Source organism: Schistocerca gregaria, chromosome 2 (genome assembly GCF_023897955.1).
Source record: "Schistocerca gregaria isolate iqSchGreg1 chromosome 2, iqSchGreg1.2, whole genome shotgun sequence".
Lineage (NCBI taxonomy): Eukaryota > Metazoa > Arthropoda > Insecta > Orthoptera > Acrididae > Schistocerca > Schistocerca gregaria.
In genome coordinates, this window is record NC_064921.1 from 47,204,604 (window position 1) to 47,230,497 (window position 25,894).

At 42.7% G+C, this 25,894-nt stretch overlaps 1 protein-coding gene across 1 annotated transcript in view; it reads right to left on the minus strand.

Moving 5' to 3' along the window:
• Nucleotides 1-25,894, minus strand: part of LOC126335633 (Down syndrome cell adhesion molecule-like protein Dscam2) — a 123,902-nt gene that overhangs the window by 92,177 nt on the left and 5,831 nt on the right. The window contains exons 2-3 of the mRNA XM_049999088.1: nucleotides 19,920-20,025; nucleotides 4,066-4,206 (exon numbers count right to left, since the gene is read on the minus strand). Of these exons, the coding sequence (XP_049855045.1) occupies nucleotides 4,066-4,206; nucleotides 19,920-20,025 (247 nt within the window). The remainder of the gene's footprint in view (nucleotides 1-4,065; nucleotides 4,207-19,919; nucleotides 20,026-25,894) is intronic.

Below are 25,894 nucleotides of genomic sequence, written 5' to 3' on the forward strand. Positions count from 1 at the left end.
ACACACATCCATGCCCGATGCAGGATTCGAACCTGCGACCGTAGCGGTCACTCGGTTCCAGACTGTAGCGCCAAAACCGCACGGCCACTAAGGTCGGTTGTCTGCCTGTACCAACCACAAATAAAACTTAGCCGTTCCAGCCCATACTTAGTTAGTCGCACTAAACTAATATTGTGTGCTCGAAGTCCTTCGGCGCTACTGAGCGTAGATATCCTTTGATTGATTTTACTGCTGTTTTAGTGGATTCGGATGACAGGTAAAAACACCCGATGAATTAATTGAAATTCACCTAGATCTGTTTACAGTCAAATTCAATTTCGACCTCGATAGTCATAACGTTTTCGTCGACTGAAATGATAACTCATCCCTCTTATGCTGTCTAATCTGTCACTTCGCTATACGTTGCATGCATCATAAAATATTTCGGACCTTTCTACTTCGGGTTTCATTCATTCCTCGACCCTGAAAGTAATCTGAGTGCGACAACTTTCCTGGAGAGCAATAAAATCAGGAACTTTGTTACGAATACTTTTACAATTCACCCTTAAAATTTTTACAGTCGAATTTATTTACTTTATGTACGACCTGGTTTTTCTCCCTGGGCAGTGACTGGCGAGCGTTTACGAGTGGACCTAAAAAAGTTGGCCAAAGTGACCGTCGTTAACTTCTGGAACATTTAATAATGTTCATGAACCATTTGTATTGCTTCCGGTATTACATATAAAATTGAGGATTGTTAAGTACGGTAGTTTGTAAAACGTTCAAGTACAAATGGCTCTATTCCCGGCGGGGTCAGGGATTTTCTCTGCCTCGTGATGACTGGGTGATGTGTTATGTCCTTAGGTTAGTTAGGTTTAAGTAGTTCTAAGTTCTAGGGGACTGATGACCATAGATGTTAAGTCCCATAGTGCTCAGAGCCATTTGAACCATTTGAACAAATGGCTCTGCGTTAGCTTACTTAAAAAATAAAGAAAAAAATATATATAAAAGTTCATGTGTGTGAAATCTTATGGGACTTAACTGCTAAGGTCATCAGTCGCTAAGCTTACACACTACTTAACCTAAATTATCCTAAGGACAAACACACACACCCACACACCTATGCCCAAGGGAGGACTCGAACCTCCGCCGGGACAAGCCCCACAGTCCATGAATGCAGCGATTTAGACCGCTCGGCTAACCCAACGCGGCGTTCGCTTACTTCAACGGTTCCCCACGATCAGTTTATAAAAATTGAGAACACTTTTGTTTATCAGTCCACAGATAAGGGAACTTTTTTACAGACGCTCATTGTGAATTAGCTAAAGGACTAAAAGTGGACTGAATTGCAATGCTTTATTTAGAACAGATGTTTAGTCCATTTCAAAGCAGAACATTTCAAAGAAATTGTGTACGATCAAATTGACTCGCGTGTTCAGTTCCAACTACTTAAAACCTCTCACCCGGATACCTCACTGATGGAGTAGTTTCAAATGAATATTGTAGGTTGTCGAGTAGGGTCCCTCTTAAAACAAATCGTTAGAGACAACCCAAAAAAACCTGTCTTAAAGTAAAATTCTTCAACCGGTTTAAAAAGCTCGAGTTTTCGAAGGAGCACTCCTCAGCTATTGCCAGAGTGTTTGATAGAAAGCTCCAGCACTTTAAACCACTTCGCCGACTGGAGACCCGAGAGAATTTTATCAGTATATATCACCACGAAACCATGTACTCGTATATTACTTTCTTAAGGTATCTGGTATACTTTTGCGTCTTATCTTGACTGAAACAATAAATATAGTTATCACAAAAACTAGAGCCAATCGGTAAATTTAAGCTTAGCTTTCGGATTACGTCACACAAAAGCTACTCTCCATAGCTTTAAGCTTTTCGAAAGTAGTGGAACCGTGCTATGAAAGTTGAGCGTGAATACAAACGATTGGTGTATGCAAGTGTTGACCAGTAGGTCTCTCGCTCCTGCGTTCGTAAATTTAGTTTTTGTAGGTGTAGCACCAGAGGGGTTGCTGCCTTCTCTATTTCAATCCGAATTGGGAAACAAAGAGCTATGTAATAACTACGAAAGTTTATTCATGAGTACCTGCGGGGTTTCAGAACACGGTTTCGCGAAGATTATAAGACATACAGGGAAATGAAACCTCAGTGGATAGAACATCTCTCCAAGTTTTGGTTCGTAAGATTCGCAGTTGTGAAGTTGCGTAGCATAGCCCTAGGGAGCAGTCATGTCAGAACAAGTAGACAAAAATTACCTACGTATCATTGTCGCATTGAATTAGTTCACGCCTGCTGAAAGGCAATCCAGTACACGTTGCTGTCATCGTGCCTTCCCAGGTGGCATCAATTTATTACGCGCAAGTAGAATAGTAAATAGAATAGTTGGCTACCGTAGACTGTCATAAGTAAGAGTTCGCTAAGGTAATGGTCCAGTCAGCTTTGGTATGTAAAGGTCGTACCTGCGTTGCCTGTACAGTCATACTCAAAAGTATCCGAACGACCTGAATTGCATTACGCCAGTTTCGCATGAAACCCACATAACGCAGCTGTCCAGCAGGTCCTCTAATCGCTCCTTGGTACAGTGGTTTGACTATTGAAAATGGCTCCAACAAGTCACCACTAGAAACTCGGCTCTGTATCGCAATAACTCAAGATGTAAAGTAATACCACGATACTATAAATATCAGGGACACCTTATCACAGGTAAGACAGTCGTTAAGTCTTGTAAGCTCTCATTTATTGCAATAAATTTCTTTAAACCATTTAATAACGTCGGGTCGTTCCTCTGATCTACCAGTCGGCGATACTCTCTCAAGGTAGCACTGTAATTGCTGCCGTTCATATAAAACAGTTTCACTAACAACGAACGTTCTCTGTTCTCGATAACCATGTTTTTGTAATGTAAATCGATTCCGCAGTAAAACATTTGCATATCTATCACGTTTCGCTGTCGTACTATAATTACAAACCACACTGGACCGATGTGCGTAGATGCATTTTAAGTGTGACCACCCACCACGTATGTGTATGCAGTTTTGAGTAAGTAATGGTGCCATTTTTACACATCATTTTGAAACTATACCAGAGGTACATATTTGAAAGGAATTCTGTGTAAATCTTAAGGAAGTAATTTAACTTGACGCCATTTATTAAACAACATGTTAATACTTGAGTGTGAGTGGCAGAGGGGTGGAGAAACAAAGAACAACAGGACTAGTTCCCATCTTGGATTATTGATTGGCTGGTTGGAGGAGGAGGTGTTTTAAATTTACAAATAGTAAAATTGGGCAAATTCTGCCATCTTGGAGTTTTATTGGCTGTATTAATTTTAATATTTTGCTGTGATTGGTTGGAAACAGAGGGGAGGGTGTGTAGCTCGTCACTGATAAGGATGATGCTACTCTTAAAATTGGTGACACTACGTTAATGATTTGTTCATGTCTTGTCACAAAGGTAAAAAATGTGTGCTGGAAACCTCACATATATACTGCTTCAGTTAATAATCGTACGAAATACTGAAAAACAAATTTTTGTTTTCCCTGGAAGGCTTTACATAGGCAGTCTGAAACTACGAATGACTGACTGTTTTCGCTATTTAATGATATAGATGACATGTCCAGTATCCTTGTGAAAGTGATCCATGGACGAATAAAACTACTGTTACCATATTTGTTTAAAACTGTGACTGCTCTTTCAGTGAGTTGATTCGTAGTGGCTGAGCGTGAGCCAGTCACAGTTGTTTCTCGGATTCTACGAGCAAGCTGTGTTGCCGCTGCGCCATGTACTCGCAGTGTCTTGCAAGGAGACACAGTTTTCTGGAGTGGGGGAGAAGCGGGCACGGCGGAAGTGTTGGGGAGGGAAAGGAGCTGCTGCGGCTGTTACCACTGCCCTCCTCGTCAGTGAAGAAGACCGCTATAACCGACTGTAGGTGCTTCTTTTTATGGAACTATCAATGGCACGAGCACGTGTCACGTGTAGGAGCAGGCACTCCGTTCCCGGCTGCTGGTACCAGCCAATGGCTCAGTTACCTTGACTGCAGTGCACCACTACTGACACCAGCGCCGACTGGCGACTCACCTCTACCCTGCGTTCCCCGGGCACGGCGGAGGGGCTCAGCGGCTGCCCGTCCAGCAGCCACGACACGGACGGCGGCAGACCAGGCGGCGCCCGGCTGCAGCAGTGCCCCGCTGAACGCAGACACCAGCGCCGGCGGCGAGTCTGCTTGCAAACACCGCACTCAGCGCTCGCGCTCTTCCGCCTTTGTCAGGGTGCGCACTCACATCTACACTCATTCCCACAACAACAAAAAAACAAAACGTGGCACCCTGGACGACTAGAGACAGGACGTTCATGTACATTAGTATGTTCACTATTTGTCCTGTTGCCCAGTAGGCACAGGTTCCACCATTATAACTTCTTCTATGCGTGATGGAGTCGACGGGTATAAGGCGCTAATGGAGACCTGTAGTATAACTATCCAAGCTGCGTTCACCTGGTTCCAAAGTTAATCTGTGATGGTTGGCATTGAGTTGGCTGCGGTCACCTGGTTCCAGAGTTAATCTGTGATGGTTGGCATTGAATCACACCACTGTACACATCATTTCTATCATATCCCACACATTTTCAACAGGTGCCAAGTCTGCCTATCTGGCAGGTCAGGGCAGAAGGCTGACATCCTGTGACACCAAGAAGACACTGAGCCGTGTGTCGTCTCTCAACATATATCGCGCTATTAAGATTGGTCTGAGTCCTTCCATTCCATCCTTAATTGATTCTTTCATATTTATCGTTATGCCGCGTACGATTCTGTTGAGATTCCCTTCTGCCGGCGTGTCTGGTCTTCTCGATCTTCGAGTCGTTGCTTCCTGTTAGCCTTGTGTAAGGGAATAACATGTTTTTTTTTTTTTTTTGAGGGGGGGGGGGGGGGGGGAGGTTGGTCGCCTAGCAGTGACGAGTCGGTCGGTCGGTTTTAAAATCGGGAATGAGAGAATGTCGTACGAAGAGACCGCGGCGTGGCGTGGCCGTGGAGAGTTGGTGGTTGTTCCGAGATGCAGCGTGGTCTATCCTGGCGGTGCGAGACGAGTGGGACGAATTGACGGGAGAAGGCTGTAAGCTCTTGCTGTGAGCGCCCGGGGGCCACGGCTGTGGTTCCGAGTCACTGCTTGGTGGGAGCGGCAACGGATGTCTTTAAATTTTCCGTCTGGAGACGGGAATGATGGACTAGTAACTAGGAGTGGTATTTCGCCGCCGTGGGTGCACAGAAGACGGGGGCTCCGGTGACAGAGCGCGTGGCTGCGTGACTGTGCCCAGTTGGGTACCCTGCCGACGCATACACGGTCGGGTATGAGGAACTTTGCATCGGAGTTCACCTGCTGTTTCTCTGATAAACAGCAAGTTATGTTGGTTAAAGATTTAAATGTTAATTCAAGAATTTTGGTTTGTGCCACCAGCATCTTTTCTGCCTTGTGGCCTCCTGCATGCGGGTTTTCTGTCCCTGTCGCCGGTGTATTTATAGACAGTAATCGCTTCCGCTTCTTATTAGTGCTGCCCGGTAGGAAGTATATTTTTGGGCAGTGATTATTGTTTCAGATTACATTGTTCCTGCCTTGTGGCCTCCAGCGTTCGGATTTCCTGTCCCTGTCGCCGGAGTAATTATAGGCAGTGATCTTTTGGCTTCGTATTAGTACTGCCTGAGAGGAAGTGTATTTTTGGACAGGGATCATGGTTCTTGATTTGATTCCTCCTCCTCCCCTGGCCTCGCGTGAGGTCGATGTGATTGTCGAATGTGAGGCGTTGTGGGTCTGTTAGTCCGCTTCTAGCCTGAGCATTCTTCGGGAGACAATTGTGGCCGCCCTTAAACTCGGTCTGTTAATTCTTTCTATTCCAGGACATTTTGGTGGCAGGACATTGTATTAAAGTTGTTAGTTATTGTAAAATGTTAAATGGTTGTATTTTACTCTGATTATTTTTGGCCACTGTTTAAAAAGATTAAGTTTTTTTCTTTAATTGATGGGTTTTTAAAATTATGTGGTTTTAAAATTGTTAGTTATTTTGAAAGGTGAATGACTTTACCTTTACTTTGATTGTTTTAATCTACTTGCCTTCTTTTGAAAATGCTAGTTCTGCCTCCCTGTTAGCGAGCACTTGTAATTTAATATCTTGTTGTGCCAAAGTTTAAAAGAAGTTGGCTCCCTACATGTTCGGTAGCGAAACTGTATGCAAATTGGTGGTTTTTTGTTTCATTACTTGAAAAGTTTTAATTTCGTTATTAAATGCTTTATCAAATTCTGTTTTAAGTAAAATGGCTTGGATATTAATGATAAAGTAAAGGTTTTAGTTTCATTACTTGAAAAATTTTGATTTGTTATCAAATGGTTTATCAAAGTCGGTTTTAAGTAAAATGGCTTGGCCGTTAACTGTAAAGTAAATTGTTTTGAAAAGGCACTCATGCCTACTAGCGTTTTGGGATCTGTTCCAGGTCAAATGACAAAGAAATGCCTTTTAATGGTTGAAGTAATCAATAAAAAAATTGTAAATTGCAACTCGACAGTAACCAACTACTTCTGGCCCCGTTTCCCACCTGGAGGTTTCCTTTGATTAATCGTAACACCCGTTTCAGGCACGTGTTCGTGCAGCAACATGTGGGTGTGCGTTGTCTTGCCTAAAAATGTCGTCTTGTGTTCTGCAGAAAGGGTATGGTCACAGGTCGGAGGATATCATTAACGTAGGTCGCACTGGACATAGACTGTGATTTGTGGTTGTACCTAGTACCACACCACACCATAAGGTCCTGAGTTGGCGCTGTATGTCTTGTGTGAATGCAGTCACTGTGATGCTTGTCCCCTGTGTCATGCTGCCATCATTTTCAACCGAAAACAATCTGGATTCAAGCTAAAGCACTGTCTGGTGCCATTTCTGTCACCAGCGATGTGGTTCCACACACCACTGCCATCTAGCATGTTCTGTACAATCACCGAAGGTAGGCAGAGAAGTGGACGATGCGCGCTTATAAACGAAGCCTGTCACCCCTGATGTTGTATGATGTTTTCCAGTGTTCCACTGTTGTGCCAGAGCAGAGGAGGACGCAGATCTGCCCTACAATGGCATTCGCGTGACGTGTCTATTTTTCGGGGGATGGGATGGGTGGTGCGACCTGACGCATCTCGTAGTGTTCTACAGACTTGCATGAACCATTCTACACACACACGTTCCACTGCCGAAACAAATCGTCCCCACACGAGCATCAGTTTTCCGGATGGAACCGTCCATTCTCTGGTGCCAATAATGCGTTCTCTTTCAAGCTCGCTGATTTGACGGTATGGTTCACGCACGCGCCTACTCAAGCCACACCAATTCATTACCTTATGCTTATGGCGACAACGATAGCCGCAGTACATTTCACTGGGAGGTGCAGTTACGGCGAGATATCGATGCTGGCCTTGAATCTGCGGGACGACAAGAATCAAATTCTAACCATTTCTGCAGAACATACAACTGTACTCGTCCTGTGAATGTGAACGTCCTGTCTCTAGTCGTTGAAGGTGTTCTTTTTTTCTCAACTAGTTAAAAGTGAAACAAGTTAGTATCATTTACAGGAAAAGTTACAAAATTATTTCCGTCGTGCATTTCTAACAGGAAATAAAGTGAGTCAATAGGTATGGCACCTGTGATAACCATTCAGTTGTCAACAAACGAGTAACTAACTCTGAGTCATAATCGTTTCCATCGGACAAGGAAAGTAGTCTACTCTTAGAAAGGATCATTTGCAAGATCCCACTTTGTCTCTAAGCTGGTTCGGCTGCTCTTTCCAGTTCTTTTTCTCGTAATCTTGTGCAGAATCTTCTTGGACAGTCAAAACTAGGAACTTGTTTGGTTAGGTCAGCAATAAGGAATCCACTTTGCAGAATACTTCATCGAAAGTATTTCTGTCGACACCTTCTTCCTCAAAACATAAAATCTTTAGATGGTTTTCCTGAGAGGCGTTCTCGACTTCAGACGGCCCTTTCTGAGTAAATGACGATGAGTAGGGAGATCGCATAGGTTTGATATTTTCTTCCACCTCTATTTTATTGCAGCTTTGCGTCTGTTGTTTGCTGATTCTAGTTTGTGTAAAACTGGTAGCCAGGTTGTGGGCGTCGGTTTCAGTGTACAACTTATGAGCCTCATCGATTCGTTGGGTTCCACATCAACTTTGAGTGCCAAACCTAATACGCACAATGTGCTTGGATCGCTTCCCCGTGAGCTGCCTGCTTGTTTGGCTAATATGGCGTTTCTCTGTTTCAGTTTTTCCTCTAGTTTAACTCCTAAATATTTAGTGGTGTTTTCACGTTTAATTGGCTCTTGTCTGAGTTTAAGGCTAACTTTCTATTGGCTTTAGTATCGTTGAGATGCATAGTGATACTTATAGATTTGGAACGATTTGGTTCCAAGTACCATTCGGTCTAATACATTCGAATAGTACGCACATCACTATTGGCAGTAGCTTCTAGTTCTCTAGTTGTTCAAATAACTTTCATTGTGTAGTCACTGAAGGGCTTCTTGGAAAAAAACAGCATTAATCCAAAATCTCGTAAGCTGAGTTAGTGCTGCCATCTTGCAGTGTGTGTGTATGAATGCATCTGATGATAATACTGTCTCAGCTAAAAGGGCATTAGTGCCACAGAAAACGAGGGTTATAATATAGACGGTTTTAGAAACACAGCATATGTCCAACGTGATTCCGGGAAAATCAGCACTAGTCATGGACAACTGTTGCTTTTTTATGAAAGAGCGGCGCATGGTGTTGCAGTAGAGTGGCACACCCTGTAACTAATCTTGCCAACAGAGACATTGTGTTTTCCTTAAAGAAGTGCTGCCCTTATAAGTTGCATTGCTTGTGAGATGGTGTGTAATCATGAATGCAGGTGGAGAACCTGAAGGTTGTGATTGGCCTTTAAGAAGAGACTAGAGTGCTGGTACATCAGAAGAAAGTGGCTGGGACAGAGCATAAAAACTAAGTGCGCCGCATTGTACCAAACCGAGTAACAGGAGCTCACTACAGGTAAGAAGTAAAAAGATTTGCTATACGCTTATTGTGAAATTTGAATCCTGTTGTTTGTGCTTACATACTTCTTCATTTGTAAAATGTGTATGGTGTGTTGTACTTCGCAGTAGTATCACATAACCTCACAATGAATTTGATTTCATTTCCAGGGGTGCCCACATTCATTGTTTTCAAAAGATAGAAAGTGAGGGAAGAGATCACATCCTTAAAACAGTTAATGCACTGAAAAACAAAAATGATCAAGATTTTCACTGCGCCGGGCAGAATAGTGTGTATCACATGTTTCGAAGGCGTCTTGTGCTGCAGAGTCCAGTGGTAAAGATCATTGTGCTGCTTATATAGACAAAGTAAGGTTTGATGGCAAGTCCTGTGCTGCAGAGTCCAGTGGTAAAGATCGTTGTGCTGCTTATACATAAGAAGTAAGGTTTGATGGTAGGCATACGAAAATTTTTCTGCAGGCATTTCTAAGGCTTCACGGCATAACTCAAGCAAATGTGCACAGAATTCAAATGCCTTTGGTAGTTCATGGCACGTCCCTCTCAGGAGAGCTCTCAGAAGAATACAACAATTTTGTATCTTATGTGATATTTAATTGGTAAATAGACACATCAAAAAAAGTTTTGCATCACCCTGGCTCCCAGAACTCCTGAAGACAGATGTTGGCTGTGGATATTGTATCACACACACAGGCCCTTTGACTGTTCAGAGATGTTACTACACCCTCCCAAAGATGTAAACAACCATGCATTAGCAGCGCCTATTAGAGAAAGGGGGTGTGACAGCCGATCAGTTCCAGTCATTCCACCAGGAAGGAGGTACAGAGCTCGGGTTGTCTGTAGTTCAAATATGCCTAGACGATCAATACCATGGTTTGATCGCGTCCGCATTGTTACTTTGTGCCAGGAAGAGCTCCCAATAAGGGAAGTGTCCAGGAGTCTCGGAGTGAACTAAAACGATGTTGTTCGGACATGGAGGAGATACAGAGAGACAGGAACTGTCGATGACATTCCTCGCTCAGGCCAATGGCTGCTACTGCCGTGGATGACGGCTACCTACGGATTAAGGCGCGTAGGTACCCTGACTGCAACGACACCATGTTGAATAATGCTTTCCGTGCACCTATGGGAAATAGGCCCCATGATGCGCTAATTCACTCCTGACGTCCATGGCGCGGTCCACCTCTGCAACCACGACACCATGCAGCGAGGTGCAGATGGGTCCAACAACATGCTGAATGGACCACTCAGGATTGGCATCACGTTCTCTTCTCCGATGAGTGTAGCATACGCCTTCAACCAGACAATCGTCGGAGACGTGCTTGGAAGCAACCCAGTCAGGCTGAACGCCTCAGGCACACTGTCCAGCGAGTGCAGCGAGGTAGTGGTTCCCTGCTGTTTTGGGGTGTCATTATGTGGCTGACGTACGCCACTGGTGCTCACGGAAGGCGCCGTAACGGCTGTACGATACGTGAATACCATCCTCCGATCGACAGTGCATCCATATCGGTAGCATATTGGCGAGGCATTCGTCCTCATGGACGAAAATTCGCAGCCCCATAGTGCACATCTTATGAATGACTTCCTTCAGTATAACGACTGGGGTCACCAGCATGTTCCCCAGATATGAACCCTATTGAACATGCCTGGGATAGACTGAAAAGGGCTGGCTGTTTATGGACGACGTGACCTACCAACCACTCTGGGGGATGTACGCCGAATATCAGTTGAGGAGTGGAACAATCTGGACCAACAGTGCCTTGATGAACTTGTGGATAGTACGCCATGGCGAATACAGGAATACATCAATGCAAGAGGATGTGCTACTGGGTATTAGAGGTACCAGTGTATACAGCAATCTGGACCACCACCTCCGAAGTTTTCTCTGTATGGTGGTACAACATGCAACGTATTGTTTTCTTGAGCAATAAAAAGAACGGAAAAGATGTTTATGTTGATCTCTATTCCAATTTTCTGCACAGGATCCGGATCTCTCGGAACCGAGGTGACGCAAAACTTCTTTTGAAGTGTGTAGATGAGGTTCTAAATAAATTTTAAAACATGTTTCTGATTTTACATCAAATTTCTCTTGAGCCTGATTCTATAAAATATATGGCGGGATATGTTTCCAATATTGCTAAGTAGCTTTTGAGAAAAACGTGTCTGTAACTGAATTCCATAGGGCTTTGGATTATGTGATGTGGAAGGAATTATTTAATAAACTAACTGTATATATAGATGTTATATTTGTATCTCAGAAAAGTTGGGATATACATTTGAATATTCTAAGAGAAATGGGGGAGAAAGTAAGAAAAGGGGGAATGACTATAAAATATGGAAAGTGTTGGTTTTGCAGTGACTAAAATGAAGTTTCTGGGACTTTGCACAATAGAACAGGGAATTTTACCTGATGAAGAGAAAATCTTGGCTATAGTAAAATTACCTAAACCTAGAAATAAGAAAAGTGTTAAAGTCATTTTTTGGGTTAATGTAAGGGCACAATCCTTTAATGCACCATGTTTGAATGGCCTTCTTAAGAAAAACAGGATTTGGATTTGGGAAGAAAATTGTCAGTAAGCTTTTGAGAAGATAAATAAACAACTGTGTGACAGTCAAATCTTACATTGACCTTATCATTCTTTACTCTTTTTTGTAATATGTGACAGTAGTGATAGTGGGATTGTGGCTCATTTATTTTAAGACAAATCTGTAGATGGGAATGTGGAGCAATCTTCACTTTCTTTAGGAAGTAGAACTTTACAGAAACATAAAAAAGTACATAGTTGCAGAAAAGAAAATACTGAATATTCAGTGGGCATTTTTACATTCGGGAGCAATCTGTTAAGACATGATATTGTGTAGTCAAACCATAAACTACTGTACTATTTACAGGACTGTAAACGATACAACAGCATGATCACATATGGGAACATCTTTTGCAACAGTTTAACCACACCATTAAATGTATAAAAGGTACAGAAAACGTGACTGCTGATACATTGTCTAGATTAGCATCAAGAGGCAGGGGTTGAGAATGAGAAGAATGTGACAAAAATTTAAAAATTATGTTTCTGAGAGGATCTAAAGATAAAAGGAGATAAATATGATTTGTGAAGACGTCAAGTGGAATCAAAATCATTATGAAAATTGGAAAGTACTAAAAATTTACATTGCTATGAAGAGAAAGGAAAAAGTAGTATTGTACTTTAAAGTCTTTAAGAGGGCTCTTTTTTGGAGAAATAGCGCCATGACAAGTTGAAATTATGTTGGCCAGAATAATTTACTGACTCAGTTATTTGGATGCACATGAAATTGTGGAAGACTGATATGTATAAAGAAACTTCAAGAAAATTTATAATTTTGTAGCATGGCAAGCCGCGTTTGAAATCTTTTAACAACTTGTAACACATTTCAGAGAACAAAAATCAGTAATCAAACATGTAGAAGCTATAAGCAAAATGTTCTACCAAAAACACAAACAGAATTAGTTCTGGTCGATTTTTTGGGCATTTGGCCAAATCTTGTGATAATTGGTCTATTATCAAAATTCAACAAACTTTGCCGTCTAAGAAAAGCTACAAGCAGGAGCATCATCTCTGAAATGTGTAAAGACTATTTTCAGACTGTAGGGAGACAAAAAGCCGTAATGTATGATAATGGGGAACAATTCACTCCCACAGCATGTAAAATGTTTCTGAGTATTAATACATAAAGCACATGTTAATTAGAATACATAAAGCACATGTTAAATATTCTATATTTTATGGCTGGAAATCCAACAGAAAGGTACATGAGAGAGATAGATAGATTGTTGAGAACATACAGTACTAAAAATCATTGTGTATAGAAGACTATATGAGCGATTTTGAAGAGATTTTAAATAGCTTACAGCATTATGTTACTGTATTTTCTTGTTATTAAATTATATACAACATTAAAACCTAACAACATTTTCCGTGAGCTGATGTAAACTTTTAACTGCACAGGAAAGGGAAGGAATTCATGAGGAGGAGCATGGAACAACAATACAATTTAAGAAAACAGAGAAATGTCAAAAAAGTAAAAGTCAAACCATTCAGAACTGGGGACCTGGTTCTTGTGAACACCAATGAATGACACAGAGCAATTAGTAAGAAAATCAAAAAGTTTTTGACATTTAAATTTGAAGTGATGTCTTATCCTCATCCAGATGCTTACAGGATTGTTTATCCTAAAACAAGAAAAATAATCGGTTTGAGGAACGTACTACAACTAAAAATTACAAGGAAGAAAGAGAAAGTGAACTGTTATACGATGTGGAATGGAAAAGTTATGAATCTTTTACATCCCATTTTGCAAATACGTAAAGTGTGATAAATAATTTATTTTATGGCAAATTCTACAGGGATACATGTTTTGTTTGTAATCCCTATGGACCCAGACCTGTACAATTTGCTTCTGTACTGAAGTTCCTGATGGTACAATTATTCCCTTACTTTATCCTTGCTGCTGATCTCTGATGTGTGAATGTCAATTTTCATTTTACTAAAGCTGTGGAATTACGGTAACTTTGCATATTTGGAAAAAAGGTTAAGTCACATGGAAAAGTTACTAGTAAAAAGACGTTAATCATGCAAATAATCTCAATCTCTCTACTGAAATTTTGTTTGGCTCTGCATTAATTTCATCTTTTAGTATTCTGGGAGTCTTTCAACTATGTGACTATATACAGAAAGTTATGACACAAGTAATATTACATATTTGAGATACACTTTGCTTGGCATTGGAAGAGATTTTGTTGAGGGTGTGGATTGTGCACCTTAAATAACCTATATATGTACACTGTTTAAAAGTAAACTGTGATGAGTTGTTTTGAATTGAAGTTAATACTTAAGGATGAATACAGAATGCTATACTTGAAATCCTCAGTTATACAAGCAATATTTAAAAAGCGCCTTTTGCATTCTTCTGGAAATATTTACATACCAACATTTGTCCCCTAACAAATAGTTCTTTACATCTAATTGAAAAGTGAAACACCAATTATGATAAATTTAATTAAAATTTTTTTAAGGTAACGAAATATTTTCTTAAAAATTTTCATCCCCTATTGTTCTCTTAGGGTCGAATTTTCAGAAACGCTGAAACATGTATTTTTTTATTGCTAACCAAGAAGTCAAATACCAGTTGCTGTAGTTCTTCAGTAAATATTAATTAAAAAACACTTTCAGCTTCTATTTTACCCACTTAGAGGTTGAATTTCCAAAAATGTATATTTTATTTTCTGACTGAGAAACCAAATAACAGTTTTCGTAGTTACAGCTTCAAAAGTCAGTTGATGGATTCTTATTTTAAAAAAAAGCCTTTCATCCTCTATTTCACCCCCTTAGAAAAGGAATTTTGGACAATCCTTTCTTAAAAGATTCCTACAGTTTAAGATCCACACTCTCTTCACTCTCCAAGTTTCTATCCACAACAGTTTGGGCTGGGCGATGACAAGCCAGTAATCAGACTGACCCTTAGGGGTCGAATTTCCAAAAACAGTGAAACACATAATTTTTTATTTTTAACTAAGAAGCCAAATTTTAATTTTCAGGGATTTAGCTTCAAAAATGCTTTCATATTAAAATATTTTCATAAAAAAATTCATCCCTTATTTCAGTCTCCTTGGGGATCAATTTCCAGAAGCAATGAAACATGTATTTTTTGTTAGTAACTGAGCAGTCAGATACCAGTCCTCATAGATCTAGCTTTAAAAGTACTTTAGTATCTCTTTAATAATGGTATATTTTCAAAACATGCTTTCACCCACTATTTCACTCCCATAGGGTTACATTTCAAAAAACAATGAAACAATTATTTTGTGCTTTCTGACTGAGAAACCAAATACCAATTTTCGTAGGTCTATCGTCAAAAATGCCTTAATGGTGACATTTAAAAGAAAAAACCTCCTCCCCTAATTCACCACCACATGGTTGCAATTTCGAAAAATCCTTTCTTAAATGACACCTATGGTATGAGATCCACAACTTCTCCAAATTTCAAGAATGGCGACATTTTTCAAAAGTCCTTCACCCCTATTTAACCACCGTATAGTTGTAATTTAGGAAACTCCCTTCTTAAAGGGCACCTACCATGTGAGACCCATACCTTCCCCGACTTTCAGGTTTCTGTCCTTAGTGGTTTGGGCTGGACAATGATGAGTCAATCAGTCAGCCAGTCAGTCAGTCAGGACATTGCCTTTTATGTACAGAAATTATATGTTGCTACACATGATTTCTATGCTGTTGGCAAAGGAAAAATGAAATCAGTAGTGCACAATGGATATAGTCAACAGTACTTTTCACAGTTATGTCCATTGAGCTGCTGAGTGTCTGGCAGCCTGTTAGGAGGAAGTTGTTGGCATTTATCAAGAGTATGTCTCAAACAGTTCACATGTCAGGGTTCTACGTCGTTTATGCTGCAAACACCACAAAACTTGATTGTAACTGAACTGAATGTAAATAGCGTATTATATTATTGGAAATATCTTAGTGATAACACTCCAGTTATCTATTTTTTGTGGTACAGGCGCAAAATCTATGGAAAGACTTATTGAATAATATACAGAAAATATTCTCTGAGTGATGTGAGTCACAGAAATTTCTGAAGCCATTTAGTCAATTTTCTTGTCAGATAAATTCATTCCTACTTTCTTCTATTTGTATGTTGATCACTGTTCACATCTTTTAAGATCAACAATCACAGATAAGGCTGATTGGTGAGTTTTGTTGTTTATTATATTTTACTACACTGGTATTTCATAATCTTCTTCGCCAGTGCACTTAACCTCAGGGGCACACTTGTAAACTTATACTAGAGTTGATTTGTTTTTTGAGAGATGTGTTTGAATAGAAAAGTTTCACTTTTATTGCATTTTAAGAGAAGTTTAATAACAAAACTTATGTGAATACTTAATGGTGATGACAGAGGTGTTGCAATGAAACTGTGCTATTGAGCCTTGATGAGTACACTTTCAGCGTGTTATGTCAAAGGAATATTTGTATTAAAGACACAATGTATGCTATTTACACAGCACGTTTGTGGGAATTTTAAAGGAGGATTACTTTAGATGAGGTGTGTTAAAGGATAGTTATTGCCCTATTGTAATGTAATTTGCAGGGTCAGAAAAGGAGTTGGTTAAAAAGAGTTTGCATATAAGCTATCACTTGTAGAGACACAACTGACTGGATTTATAATTGTCAATGTATAATTTGCACACTGAACATATCGATTTGTCATTATGTAAAGTTTAATTACATGTCATTGTGAGGAATACTTGTATAGCACCATGTAACTGCATAGTATTGCATACCTTAGGCGATCACAACCATACAGTACTGAGAAGATTAAGAAAGAAATGTATTATTTACTAATTTCACTACCTTATGAATATACATATCATCTTGCTGATATGAGAGGGGCTTTAACACAAAAGCATGTCCTTGCACAGTATTTCTTCCTTCTGAACAAAAAGTTTTATCACTTAACATTTCGATGTTTCCTGAGGTACGAACTACTTTGCAGAGAGAGAAAGTGTAATGTCAAAATGAGTATCCAAAGAAGCAAAGAAATTGGAAATTGCTTATATCAACGAAAACGTACAATTATCATGCCGTGTATACACTGTTTTATCTTTTATTGTATTTTGGAGGTTATATTTGAAAATGTACATGTTACTCAGATATGCCACTTGAGGAAGTCATGCATCCGCAATGGTAAGAGTAAACGAAATTTATCTCGCTAGGAAGCTATTGTCTGTGAAATCGCATTTGTATAATAATAACCAAATTTAAGCATAATCTGTGTATAGCTGTACCCTACTCTGTTTCTTAGTGCAGTATGTTGTTTATGTCGGATTGGTAATCAGTGACTAAAGTTAGCTGTACATGTTAGCAGAAATTACTAAACACAGAGACTGTGTGCCTGGGAGCACCGGATGAATACAATGATTCAGGAAGGAAGTGTTACCACAAATAGACTAAAATTTTCTCAACCAGTTAGACAAGTATATGTCCACTGAAGTCAACTTCATGTTGTGTTGATTGGAGATTTTTAGGAGAATTTTATACAAAGTTTCTGGCAATTGATTGAAGCCTACTTTTTGACAGAGTGTCGTATCTGATCCTTATCTGAGATGCTCTGGGGTGACAAGGGTGGTTAAGAAACACCAATATACACTCCTGGAAATTGAAATAAGAACACCGTGAATTCATTGTCCCAGGAAGGGGAAACTTTATTGACACATTCCTGGGGTCAGATACATCACATGATCACACTGACATAACCACAGGCACATAGACACAGGCAACAGAGCATGCACAATGTCGGCACTAGTACAGTGTATATCGACCTTTCGCAGCAATGCAGGCTGCTATTCTCCCATGGAGACGATCGTAGAGATGCTGGATGTAGTCCTGTGGAACGGCTTGCCATGCCATTTCCACCTGGCGCCTCAGTTGGACCAGCGTTCATGCTGGACGTGCAGATCGCGTGAGACGACGCTTCATCCAGTCCCAAACATGCTCAATGGGGGACAGATCCGGAGATCTTGCTGGCCAGGGTAGTTGACTTACACCTTCTAGAGCACGTTGGGTGGCACGGGATACATGCGGACGTGCATTGTCCTGTTGGAACAGAAAGTTCCCTTGCCGGTCTAGGAATGGTAGAACGATGGGTTCGATGACGGTTTGGATGTACCTTGCACTATTCAGTATCCCCTCGACGATCACCAGAGGTGTACGGCCAGTGTAGGAGATCGCTCCCCACACCATGATGCCGGGTGTTGGCCCTGTGTGCATCGGTCGTATGCAGCCCTGATTGTGGCGCTCACCTGCACGGCGCCAAACACGCATACGACCATCATTGGCACCAAGGCAGAATCGACTCTCATCGCTGAAGACGACACGTCTCCATTCGTCCCTCCATTCACGCCTGTCGCAACACCACTGGAGGCGGGCTGCACGATGTTAGGGCGTGAGCGGAAGACGGCCTAACGTTGTGCGGGACAGTAGCCCAGCTTCATGGAGACGGTTGCGAATGGTCCTCGCCGATACACCAGGAGCAACAGTGCCCCTAATTTGCTGGGAAGTGGCGGTGCGGTCCCCTACGGCACTGCATAGGATCCTACGGTCTTGGCGTGCATCCGTGCGTCGCTGCGATCCGGTCCCAGGTCGACGGGCACGTGCACCTTCCGCCGACCACTGGCGACAACATCGATGTACTGTGGAGACCTCACGCCCCACGTGTTGAGCAATTCGGCGGTACGTCCACCCGGCCTCCCGCATGCCCACTACACGCCCTCGCTCGAAGTCCGTCAACGGCACATACGGTTCACGTCCACGCTGTCGCGGCATGCTACCAGTGTTAAATACTGCGATGGAGCTCCGTATGCCACGGCAAACTGGCTGACACTGACGGCGGCTGTGCACAAATGCTGCGCAGCTAGCGCCATTCGACGGCCAACACCGCGGTTCCTGGTGTGTCCGCTGTGCCGTGCGTGTGATCATTGCTTATGCAGCCCTCTCGCAGTGTCCGAAGCAAGTATGGTGGGTCTGACACACCGGTGTCAATGTGTTCTTTTTTCCATTTCCAGGAGTGTATGATCATTTGGATAAGTATGAGATGAACGTTTGACTGCAGGTGTCAGGCTGCCACATTTTAGGCTTAATAAATTTTGTAACAACCTTATTCCGTTTATCTGGTCGTTTTAGGACACAATTAATATTACTGGTCAATATTTCGACATTCATTTTGTTTAGATCTTTGCAAGCATACAAACATCTGCTCTGGTTTGGCTGTTGGTAATCGATACTTGATATAAAACATAAACAATTCTCATTTTGTAATTCGATAATACTTTTTAGAGGAGGTGAAACCAGATTTTTTTAGTTTTCCTGGAACAAAGTCATATATATGTTAGGAACATTTTACAGCTAATGGTCTTCATGATGTAAGCAACTTAATAAAAAGCAATGTTATCGGACAAATTTTATGAATTCCAGTAAAAAAAAAAGCCATGAAAACTTTATGTTGCAGTCTGAGAGGAAGAAATTAATGCGTAACTGGATGATGCCAGTCTGTATACAACAGGAAGTTCGTAACTATAATCCATAAATATCCTGTTTCTAATAATGGTCAACTAAGCACTGATTGTTAGAAATTTATAAAATTATAAGCAGTGGCGTGTCAGGTATCAGTGCCTCAGTTTTCCGATAGAATTTTGTGATCAGATTTTGTTACAGATTTATGCAATGAATAAATGGTTCTGGAAGAGAACATAGCGTCAACCTCAGTTTCCTTTTTTTTTTTTTTTTTTTTTTTTTTTTTTTTTTTTTTTTTTGGCACTACCAAATCACATCTACACTGTCAAGAACTCAGCAAGTTGCAGCATATTTTGGTGATGCACATACTCCCAAAATTCTGTTACAACCACTGCAGAATCAGAGGTCGCCGTATAATTAAGATGAGTATTTGCTAATGAACTGTTATGCTCTATCATATTTCACTCGTTAAAAAAATATACGACGAATTACCTTCATTGTTCAGTACTGAGTACTCTTCCATTCCCAAAGACTGTGTAGTCAGAGGGACACTGAAACCCTGCCACCCTTCACACCTCCGAGCAAAGCTTTAAGTCCCCCGTACCTGTCCTCACCTTTTTCAGACGTAATCGTGTCACGGTTGCTGTACTAGTAGGTCGTAGGCGTTTTCTCTGAGGGCCAACCTCACGGTGCTACAGTTTCGACTTTATAATACAAGGCCTTGTCATCTTGTAGAATAACAGCTGGAGACGGCGATGTTCTAGGGATTCCAGTGAGATAACAGCTTCCACGAGTGGTATACAGCAGGCAGTGCTGTGTGAAAGTGCTCACCTCCCAGCCTGATCTCTGAGGTGCCCTGCGCCGTCTCCTCGCTGTTGGACACCACACACTGGTACATCCCCTGGTCTGACATCTCCATGTGTTCTATACGTAGAGTCTGAAAGCAAAAGAACAGAATTACAATACAACAGGTATAAAAATGTACCATCTTCAAAACAACAAGCATCAAAACGCTCCATACGTAACCACCGTTGTATTTTTTAGCGCTCACCACGTCTGCAAAAGGATGTAAGCTGAAACAAAATTGTCAGAGCCCGATATCGAAACTGATAGTTAGCCTCAAGACAAATAAATTTAATGTGAAATGAGCAAGTAGAAGAAAATACACAATATTATTGTATGATCAGTTTCTGTTTCCATGAGGTACTGTGCATTACTGACTTTGGTTGCTGGCGGATAGAAGTACGGGGCAGTACTGTACCGACTCGGTTGGCTGGGCTCTCCGCGAAGATCGGCCCAGAGCTTTGGTTTCCCACTTCGCCTTTCTCTGGCTACTCCAAAATACATTACAGGGACAGCTGCTGTCAATAGAAGACAGAGGCGCAAGGATACAGCAAGAAATGACCCGGTCACAGCTAAGGGTTCGCTTCAGAACGAAATTTCTTACTGTTCCGGTAATCCTCAAACTGAAACGTTATAGACAGTGAGTTATCTATTTAAAACAAACTGCGTCGAAATAAATAGTTTTAGTCACAGAAATATATTGTTTCTCTATTGTACGTATTTCTTGGAAGTTAGCAGCATCTGAAAGCTAGACATTTTGACATGTCTGTTGCAGAAATGCATTTATACCCCTGAGTCTCTACCGACAGCAGTGGCTGTTTCCTATTTACATCTTAAATACTGAACAAAGCATCGCCTTGGTAACTGACAGTACTGTTTTGCAGTCGTTTCGAAACGGTTCACTCGGGATGAAACTGCAGAAGGTTGTGCTTGTCTATGATAGGACTAAGCTGTTCACGTCAGTCTAGTGATACATGTTCTGGATAGAATTGGTCTGTGTATCCAATTTTTCCTGCAATAGACAAGCGATTACGAGAAAATCTCTCCATGGCACTTCACCGATTACAGTGGGACGAACCGTACATTTTCCACATTTAGATTAGAAAGTTCTGTAGTGGACTGAAAAAGCCGCTTACAGAATAAGTGAATGTCTTCTGAGCGTGAAACATGGTTCGAAACGTGCTACATGAGAACTACGTACACCGTTATCACAAGTGATAGAGGATGTCATACTTTAAACCTCTGTAGGTCTGTGATGCCAGCACAATATTACTCTGTTTATCTTTAATTACTCCATAAAAGGTTCAACCATGGATTTTGTGGAGTCACCGCTAGACACCACACTTGCTAGGTGGTAGCCTTTAAATCGGCCGCGGTCCGGTAGTATACGTCGACCCTCGTGTCGCCACTATCAGTGATTGCAGACCCTGCGCCGCCACATCGCAGGTCTAGAGAGACTTCCTAGCAGTCGCCCAAGTTGTACAGCCGACTTTGATAGCGGTGGTTCACTGAATAAATACGCTCTCATTTGCCGAGACGATAGTTAGCACAGCCTTCGGCTACGTTATTTGCTACGACCTAGCAAGGCGCCATATTCAGTTACCATTGATATTGTGAATCATGTACTGTCACGAGCGACGTTCGTCATTAATGGATTAAAGTTAAGTAGTCCACCAGCTACGTCCGTTTTTCTCAATTCTAATTCCCTTGTCATGTTCCAGATCTCACGCCAGCCTGCGTGAGCTGAGACGCGTGCATTTCGGCCTCCTTTAGTAATACGGTGTTGGCTCTCCTGCCAACCACAACATTGGCGACGAGAGTGAAAGTGTTCTTATCTAAATTCCCCTGATTTACATGTGTAATGGCTTCACCACAATCTCCAGATGTACTGTCCGAATTTTATCACTTACAGAATCAGCAGACACAGGCCTTACGGGATGCCCTTGAACAGCTCGTCCAGGGTCAACGTGCGATGCAAGACGATGCGGCAGCAGCCGCTTCACCGCTAACGCAGCCACAACACGCTGTTGCACCCACTTTTCGACCTTTTGATGCTGCACTGGAAAGCTGGACAGAGTGGTCACGTCTATTTGGATTCCATCTCGCCGCCTACAGAATTCAAGGTAACGAGCGGCAACCTTTTTTGTTTTCGTCGGTAGGCGTGATTACGTACCGTGTAATAGCCAAACTATAACCCCGACTCGACGTAGCAACTCTGTCCTACGAAGAAACTTTGTCTGCATTAGATGCATATTTCAAAGAATCAGTCAATGTAGTTGCGAAAAGGTATACCTTCTTTCGTACAAAACGTACGGCAGGTCAGACTAATCTGGAGTGGGTTGCAACCTTGCAAGGCCTTACTAGGGATTGTGCTTTTGAGTGTCAATGTGGACTCCCTTATTCAGATACTATGGTACGTGATGCAATTGCACAGAACGTTTCTGATGTTCGTATGAGGGAACAGATTTTGAAACTAGTAAATCCCTCCCGTCAACAAGTGATGGACATCTTGGATCGGCAAGACACACTTGACTTTGTTCAGGAATCCTTTGAAACTTCGTCAGCAGTGTGTCAGGTTCACCAGCCCGCCGGGCGAGCTGCACGGAGCAGCAAACAGCCCTCGCGCCCGGCCGCGCCGCTGCCGCCAGGCTCTCAGCCACGTTTGCCGCGCCGGCAAGCAAATGCAGTGATCAAATCATGCCCGCGATGTGCTACTAAACATTCGCGTGAGAATTGCCCGTCACTCCGAGCTATTTGCTTTTATTGTAATAAAAAAGGACATGTTCAGAGTGTTTGCCAGAAAAAGCTCAGATCGGAAGCTCAAAACCGTTCCTGGCCCTTAGCTTCGCGCCGGAATCGGAATCGAACCATGGATACTCAGGCTCGCGAAACTTCGTCCATGGAAATTCATGTAGTTCATTCCACTCCGCCCAGTGCCACTCTCTCTAACAGTGACTGTGTTCGTCCCAAAAATAGTGTGCGTCGACATCGCCGGAACTCCCGTCAAGTCGCAAGTGATTATGTACCAGTGTCAGTTCAGGTTGCACGAGACAGTTGCTCTTTTCAGCAGGGCAATAAACTTTTTGTAGACTTGGACGTTAACGGCAAAGTGATACCATTCCAGCTCGATACAGGAGCTGCAGCTTCACTGATCAATCATGACACTTACAAACTGCTGGGCACACCTCCGTTGCGTGCCGCAAATGTTAAGTTAACTAGCTATTCCGGTCAAGCGATCCCTATGTTCGGACAGTGCAGCCTTCTTGCAACATACAAAGGACAAACAAAACTTGTGTCATTTTACAACCTTCGTTCTTCTTCTGCAGTGAACTTGTTTGGTTTCGATTTATTTCAGTTCTTTAATTTGTCTATAGCAAATCAGATCGTATCAGTGAACCAGACGGAGCATTCAGACAGTGTTTCTCGTCTGTGAAGAATTTGCAGACATTTTTGCACCGGGCCTCGGTTGCGCTAAGAACTATGAAGCACATTTGGAACTGAAAGTAAACGCGCACCCGACATTTTTCAGAGCGCGCAATGTTCCCCACGCATTGCGTGATGACAACACCGTCCGGAAAATTGAGACTTTGTGTGGACTTAAAGGCAACAGTGAATCCACAACTAGTGACTGCAACTTTTCCTTTACCCCGCCCGGAAGATCCTTTTGACAAACTGTGCCCGGGTAAATGTTTTTCAAAGTTGGACCTCGCTGATGCGTACTTGCAAATACCGGTGAACGAAGAATCCTAGCGCGTTTTGGTGGTTAACACGCATCTTGGGTTGTATCGATTCAAAGGTCTGCCATTCGGGTGCGCACCCGCCCCTGCATTGTTTCAGCAATATCTACAAACTGTTCGTGCGTCGGTCCCTACTGCAGAAAATCATCTGGACGATATTGTGATCTCTGGAAAGACGGAAGAAGAACATTTGGCCAATCTCAGAACATTATTTTGCTCGGGACTTGCCATACTTGGGACATGTACTCAATGCCCAAGGCATACATCCCTGTCCCATGCACCTTCGTGCCATACAAGACTTGCCTTCGCCGCAGAATTTGAAGCAGCTATAGAGTGTGCTGGGAAAAATAAATTACTACCATCGCTATGTGCCACATGCCTCTTCCATTTCAGCTCCGCTTCATCGCTTACGCCGTAAGGGTGTTCTGTTCGTCTGGACGACGGAATGCGAACGCGCCTTTCGCCGGTTGATATCAGCGTTGCTTTCGAATACTTGCCTTACGCCATTCGATCCCCAGAAGCCTCTCTTGTTGATGGTGGATGCATCGTATTTCGGGATCGGTGCTGTGCTTGCGCACAAAGATGCATCGCACGATCGCCCTATTGCCTTTGCGTCCAAATTGCTCTCGTCTGCGCAAAGAAATTATTCACAGATCGAGAAAGAAGCATTGGCTCTCGTATTTTGTGTTACAAAGTTTCATGATTTCTTGTATGGTCGTCACTTTACCATAATCACAGACCACAAACCTTTGACATCACTTTTTCATCCGACCAAGCCTGTACCTCCATGTACAGCGCCGTAAATGTTTCGCTGGTCTATTTTCCTCTCGCAGTACCGCTACGATATATTGTATCGGAAACGCCGATGCGTTGTCCCGCTTGCCTGTTGCTGACGATAGGGCATTCGATTCCTCCGAACTTGCTTCCATGTTCATTGATGCGGAAACCGATGACGTGGTCGAATCGTTTCCGATTGATTTTCGTTATGTAGCTACAGCCACAGCTGCCGATCCTGTCCTTGCTCCCGTTCTCCGTTTTGTTGCTGCGCAATGGCCCTTGTCAAAGTCAAGGATCGGGCACCCGTTGGTTCGCCGATTTTTTGCTCACAAGGAGAGACTTTTTGTACGACGTGGTGTTTTGCAATTGCTTTCTGATAATGATTAGTACAGGGTCGTGGTACCAAGTTCGTTGCAGTCCTCTGTCTTACAGCTTCTCCAACAAGGACATTGGGGTATAGTGAGAACGAAACAGCTTGCTCGTCAGCACTGTATTTGGTTCGGAATCGATGCCGCGATTACGAATATGTGCTCTTCTTGCATGGTGTGTGCCGACAACAATCAGCACCACGGCGGAAATTCTTTGCATGGCCAAAAGCCACTTCCCCTTGGCAACGCTTACACATCGATTTTGCTGGTCCATTCTGGGATGCTCAATGGTTGGTTGTGGTAGATTCATTCGGTAATTATCCTTTTGTTGTCCGGATGTCTTCTACGACGTCATCTGCCACCATCCAAGCGTTATCCGCTATCTTTTGCATTGAAGGTCTTCCACAGACTATTGTTTCCGACAATGGCCCACAATTCATGTCCGCAGAACTTCAGTCATTCTGCAAGGCCAATGGTAGTCAACATCTGACGTCCGCGCCGTTTTCGCCACAGTCAAATGGTGCCGCTGAACAATTGGTCAGGACTTTCCAGTCACAGATGTTGAAGTTGAAAGAGTCGCATTTTCGGGAGGACGCGTTATTGCTCTTTTTGTCCTCGTATCGCTCTCAGCCCCGAGATGGTCGCTCGCCGGCTGAGTTGCTCCACGATCGTCATCGTCGAACCGTGATGTCTTTGCTACATCCGCCGCATCAGGTTCCTGTGCAGCGGCAGACAACTGCTTTTGCTCCAGGCGACGTTGTCTACTAAAGCCACTATCGAGGTTCACGGCGTTGGCTCGAAGGGCGAATTTTCGCTGCCTCGGACGCGCTATGTATCTGGTTTTGGGAGCCTCTGGTGAGGTGCGTCGGCATCTCAATCAGCTGCGCCTCTGTCGTTGCACGGGATCTGCCGCTCGCCGTCTGCTTTCAGCGACGGTGCCGTCCGGTCAGCGCTCCGGGGACCCATCCACTGGCTCTCCTCAGCCCCAGGTTTACCTACGCTGACTTCCATTTTGCCCCATGGCGACGCGCCACCGCCGCCGCCACCGCCGCCACCTGTTATCCCGCCGGCGACGCCCGCA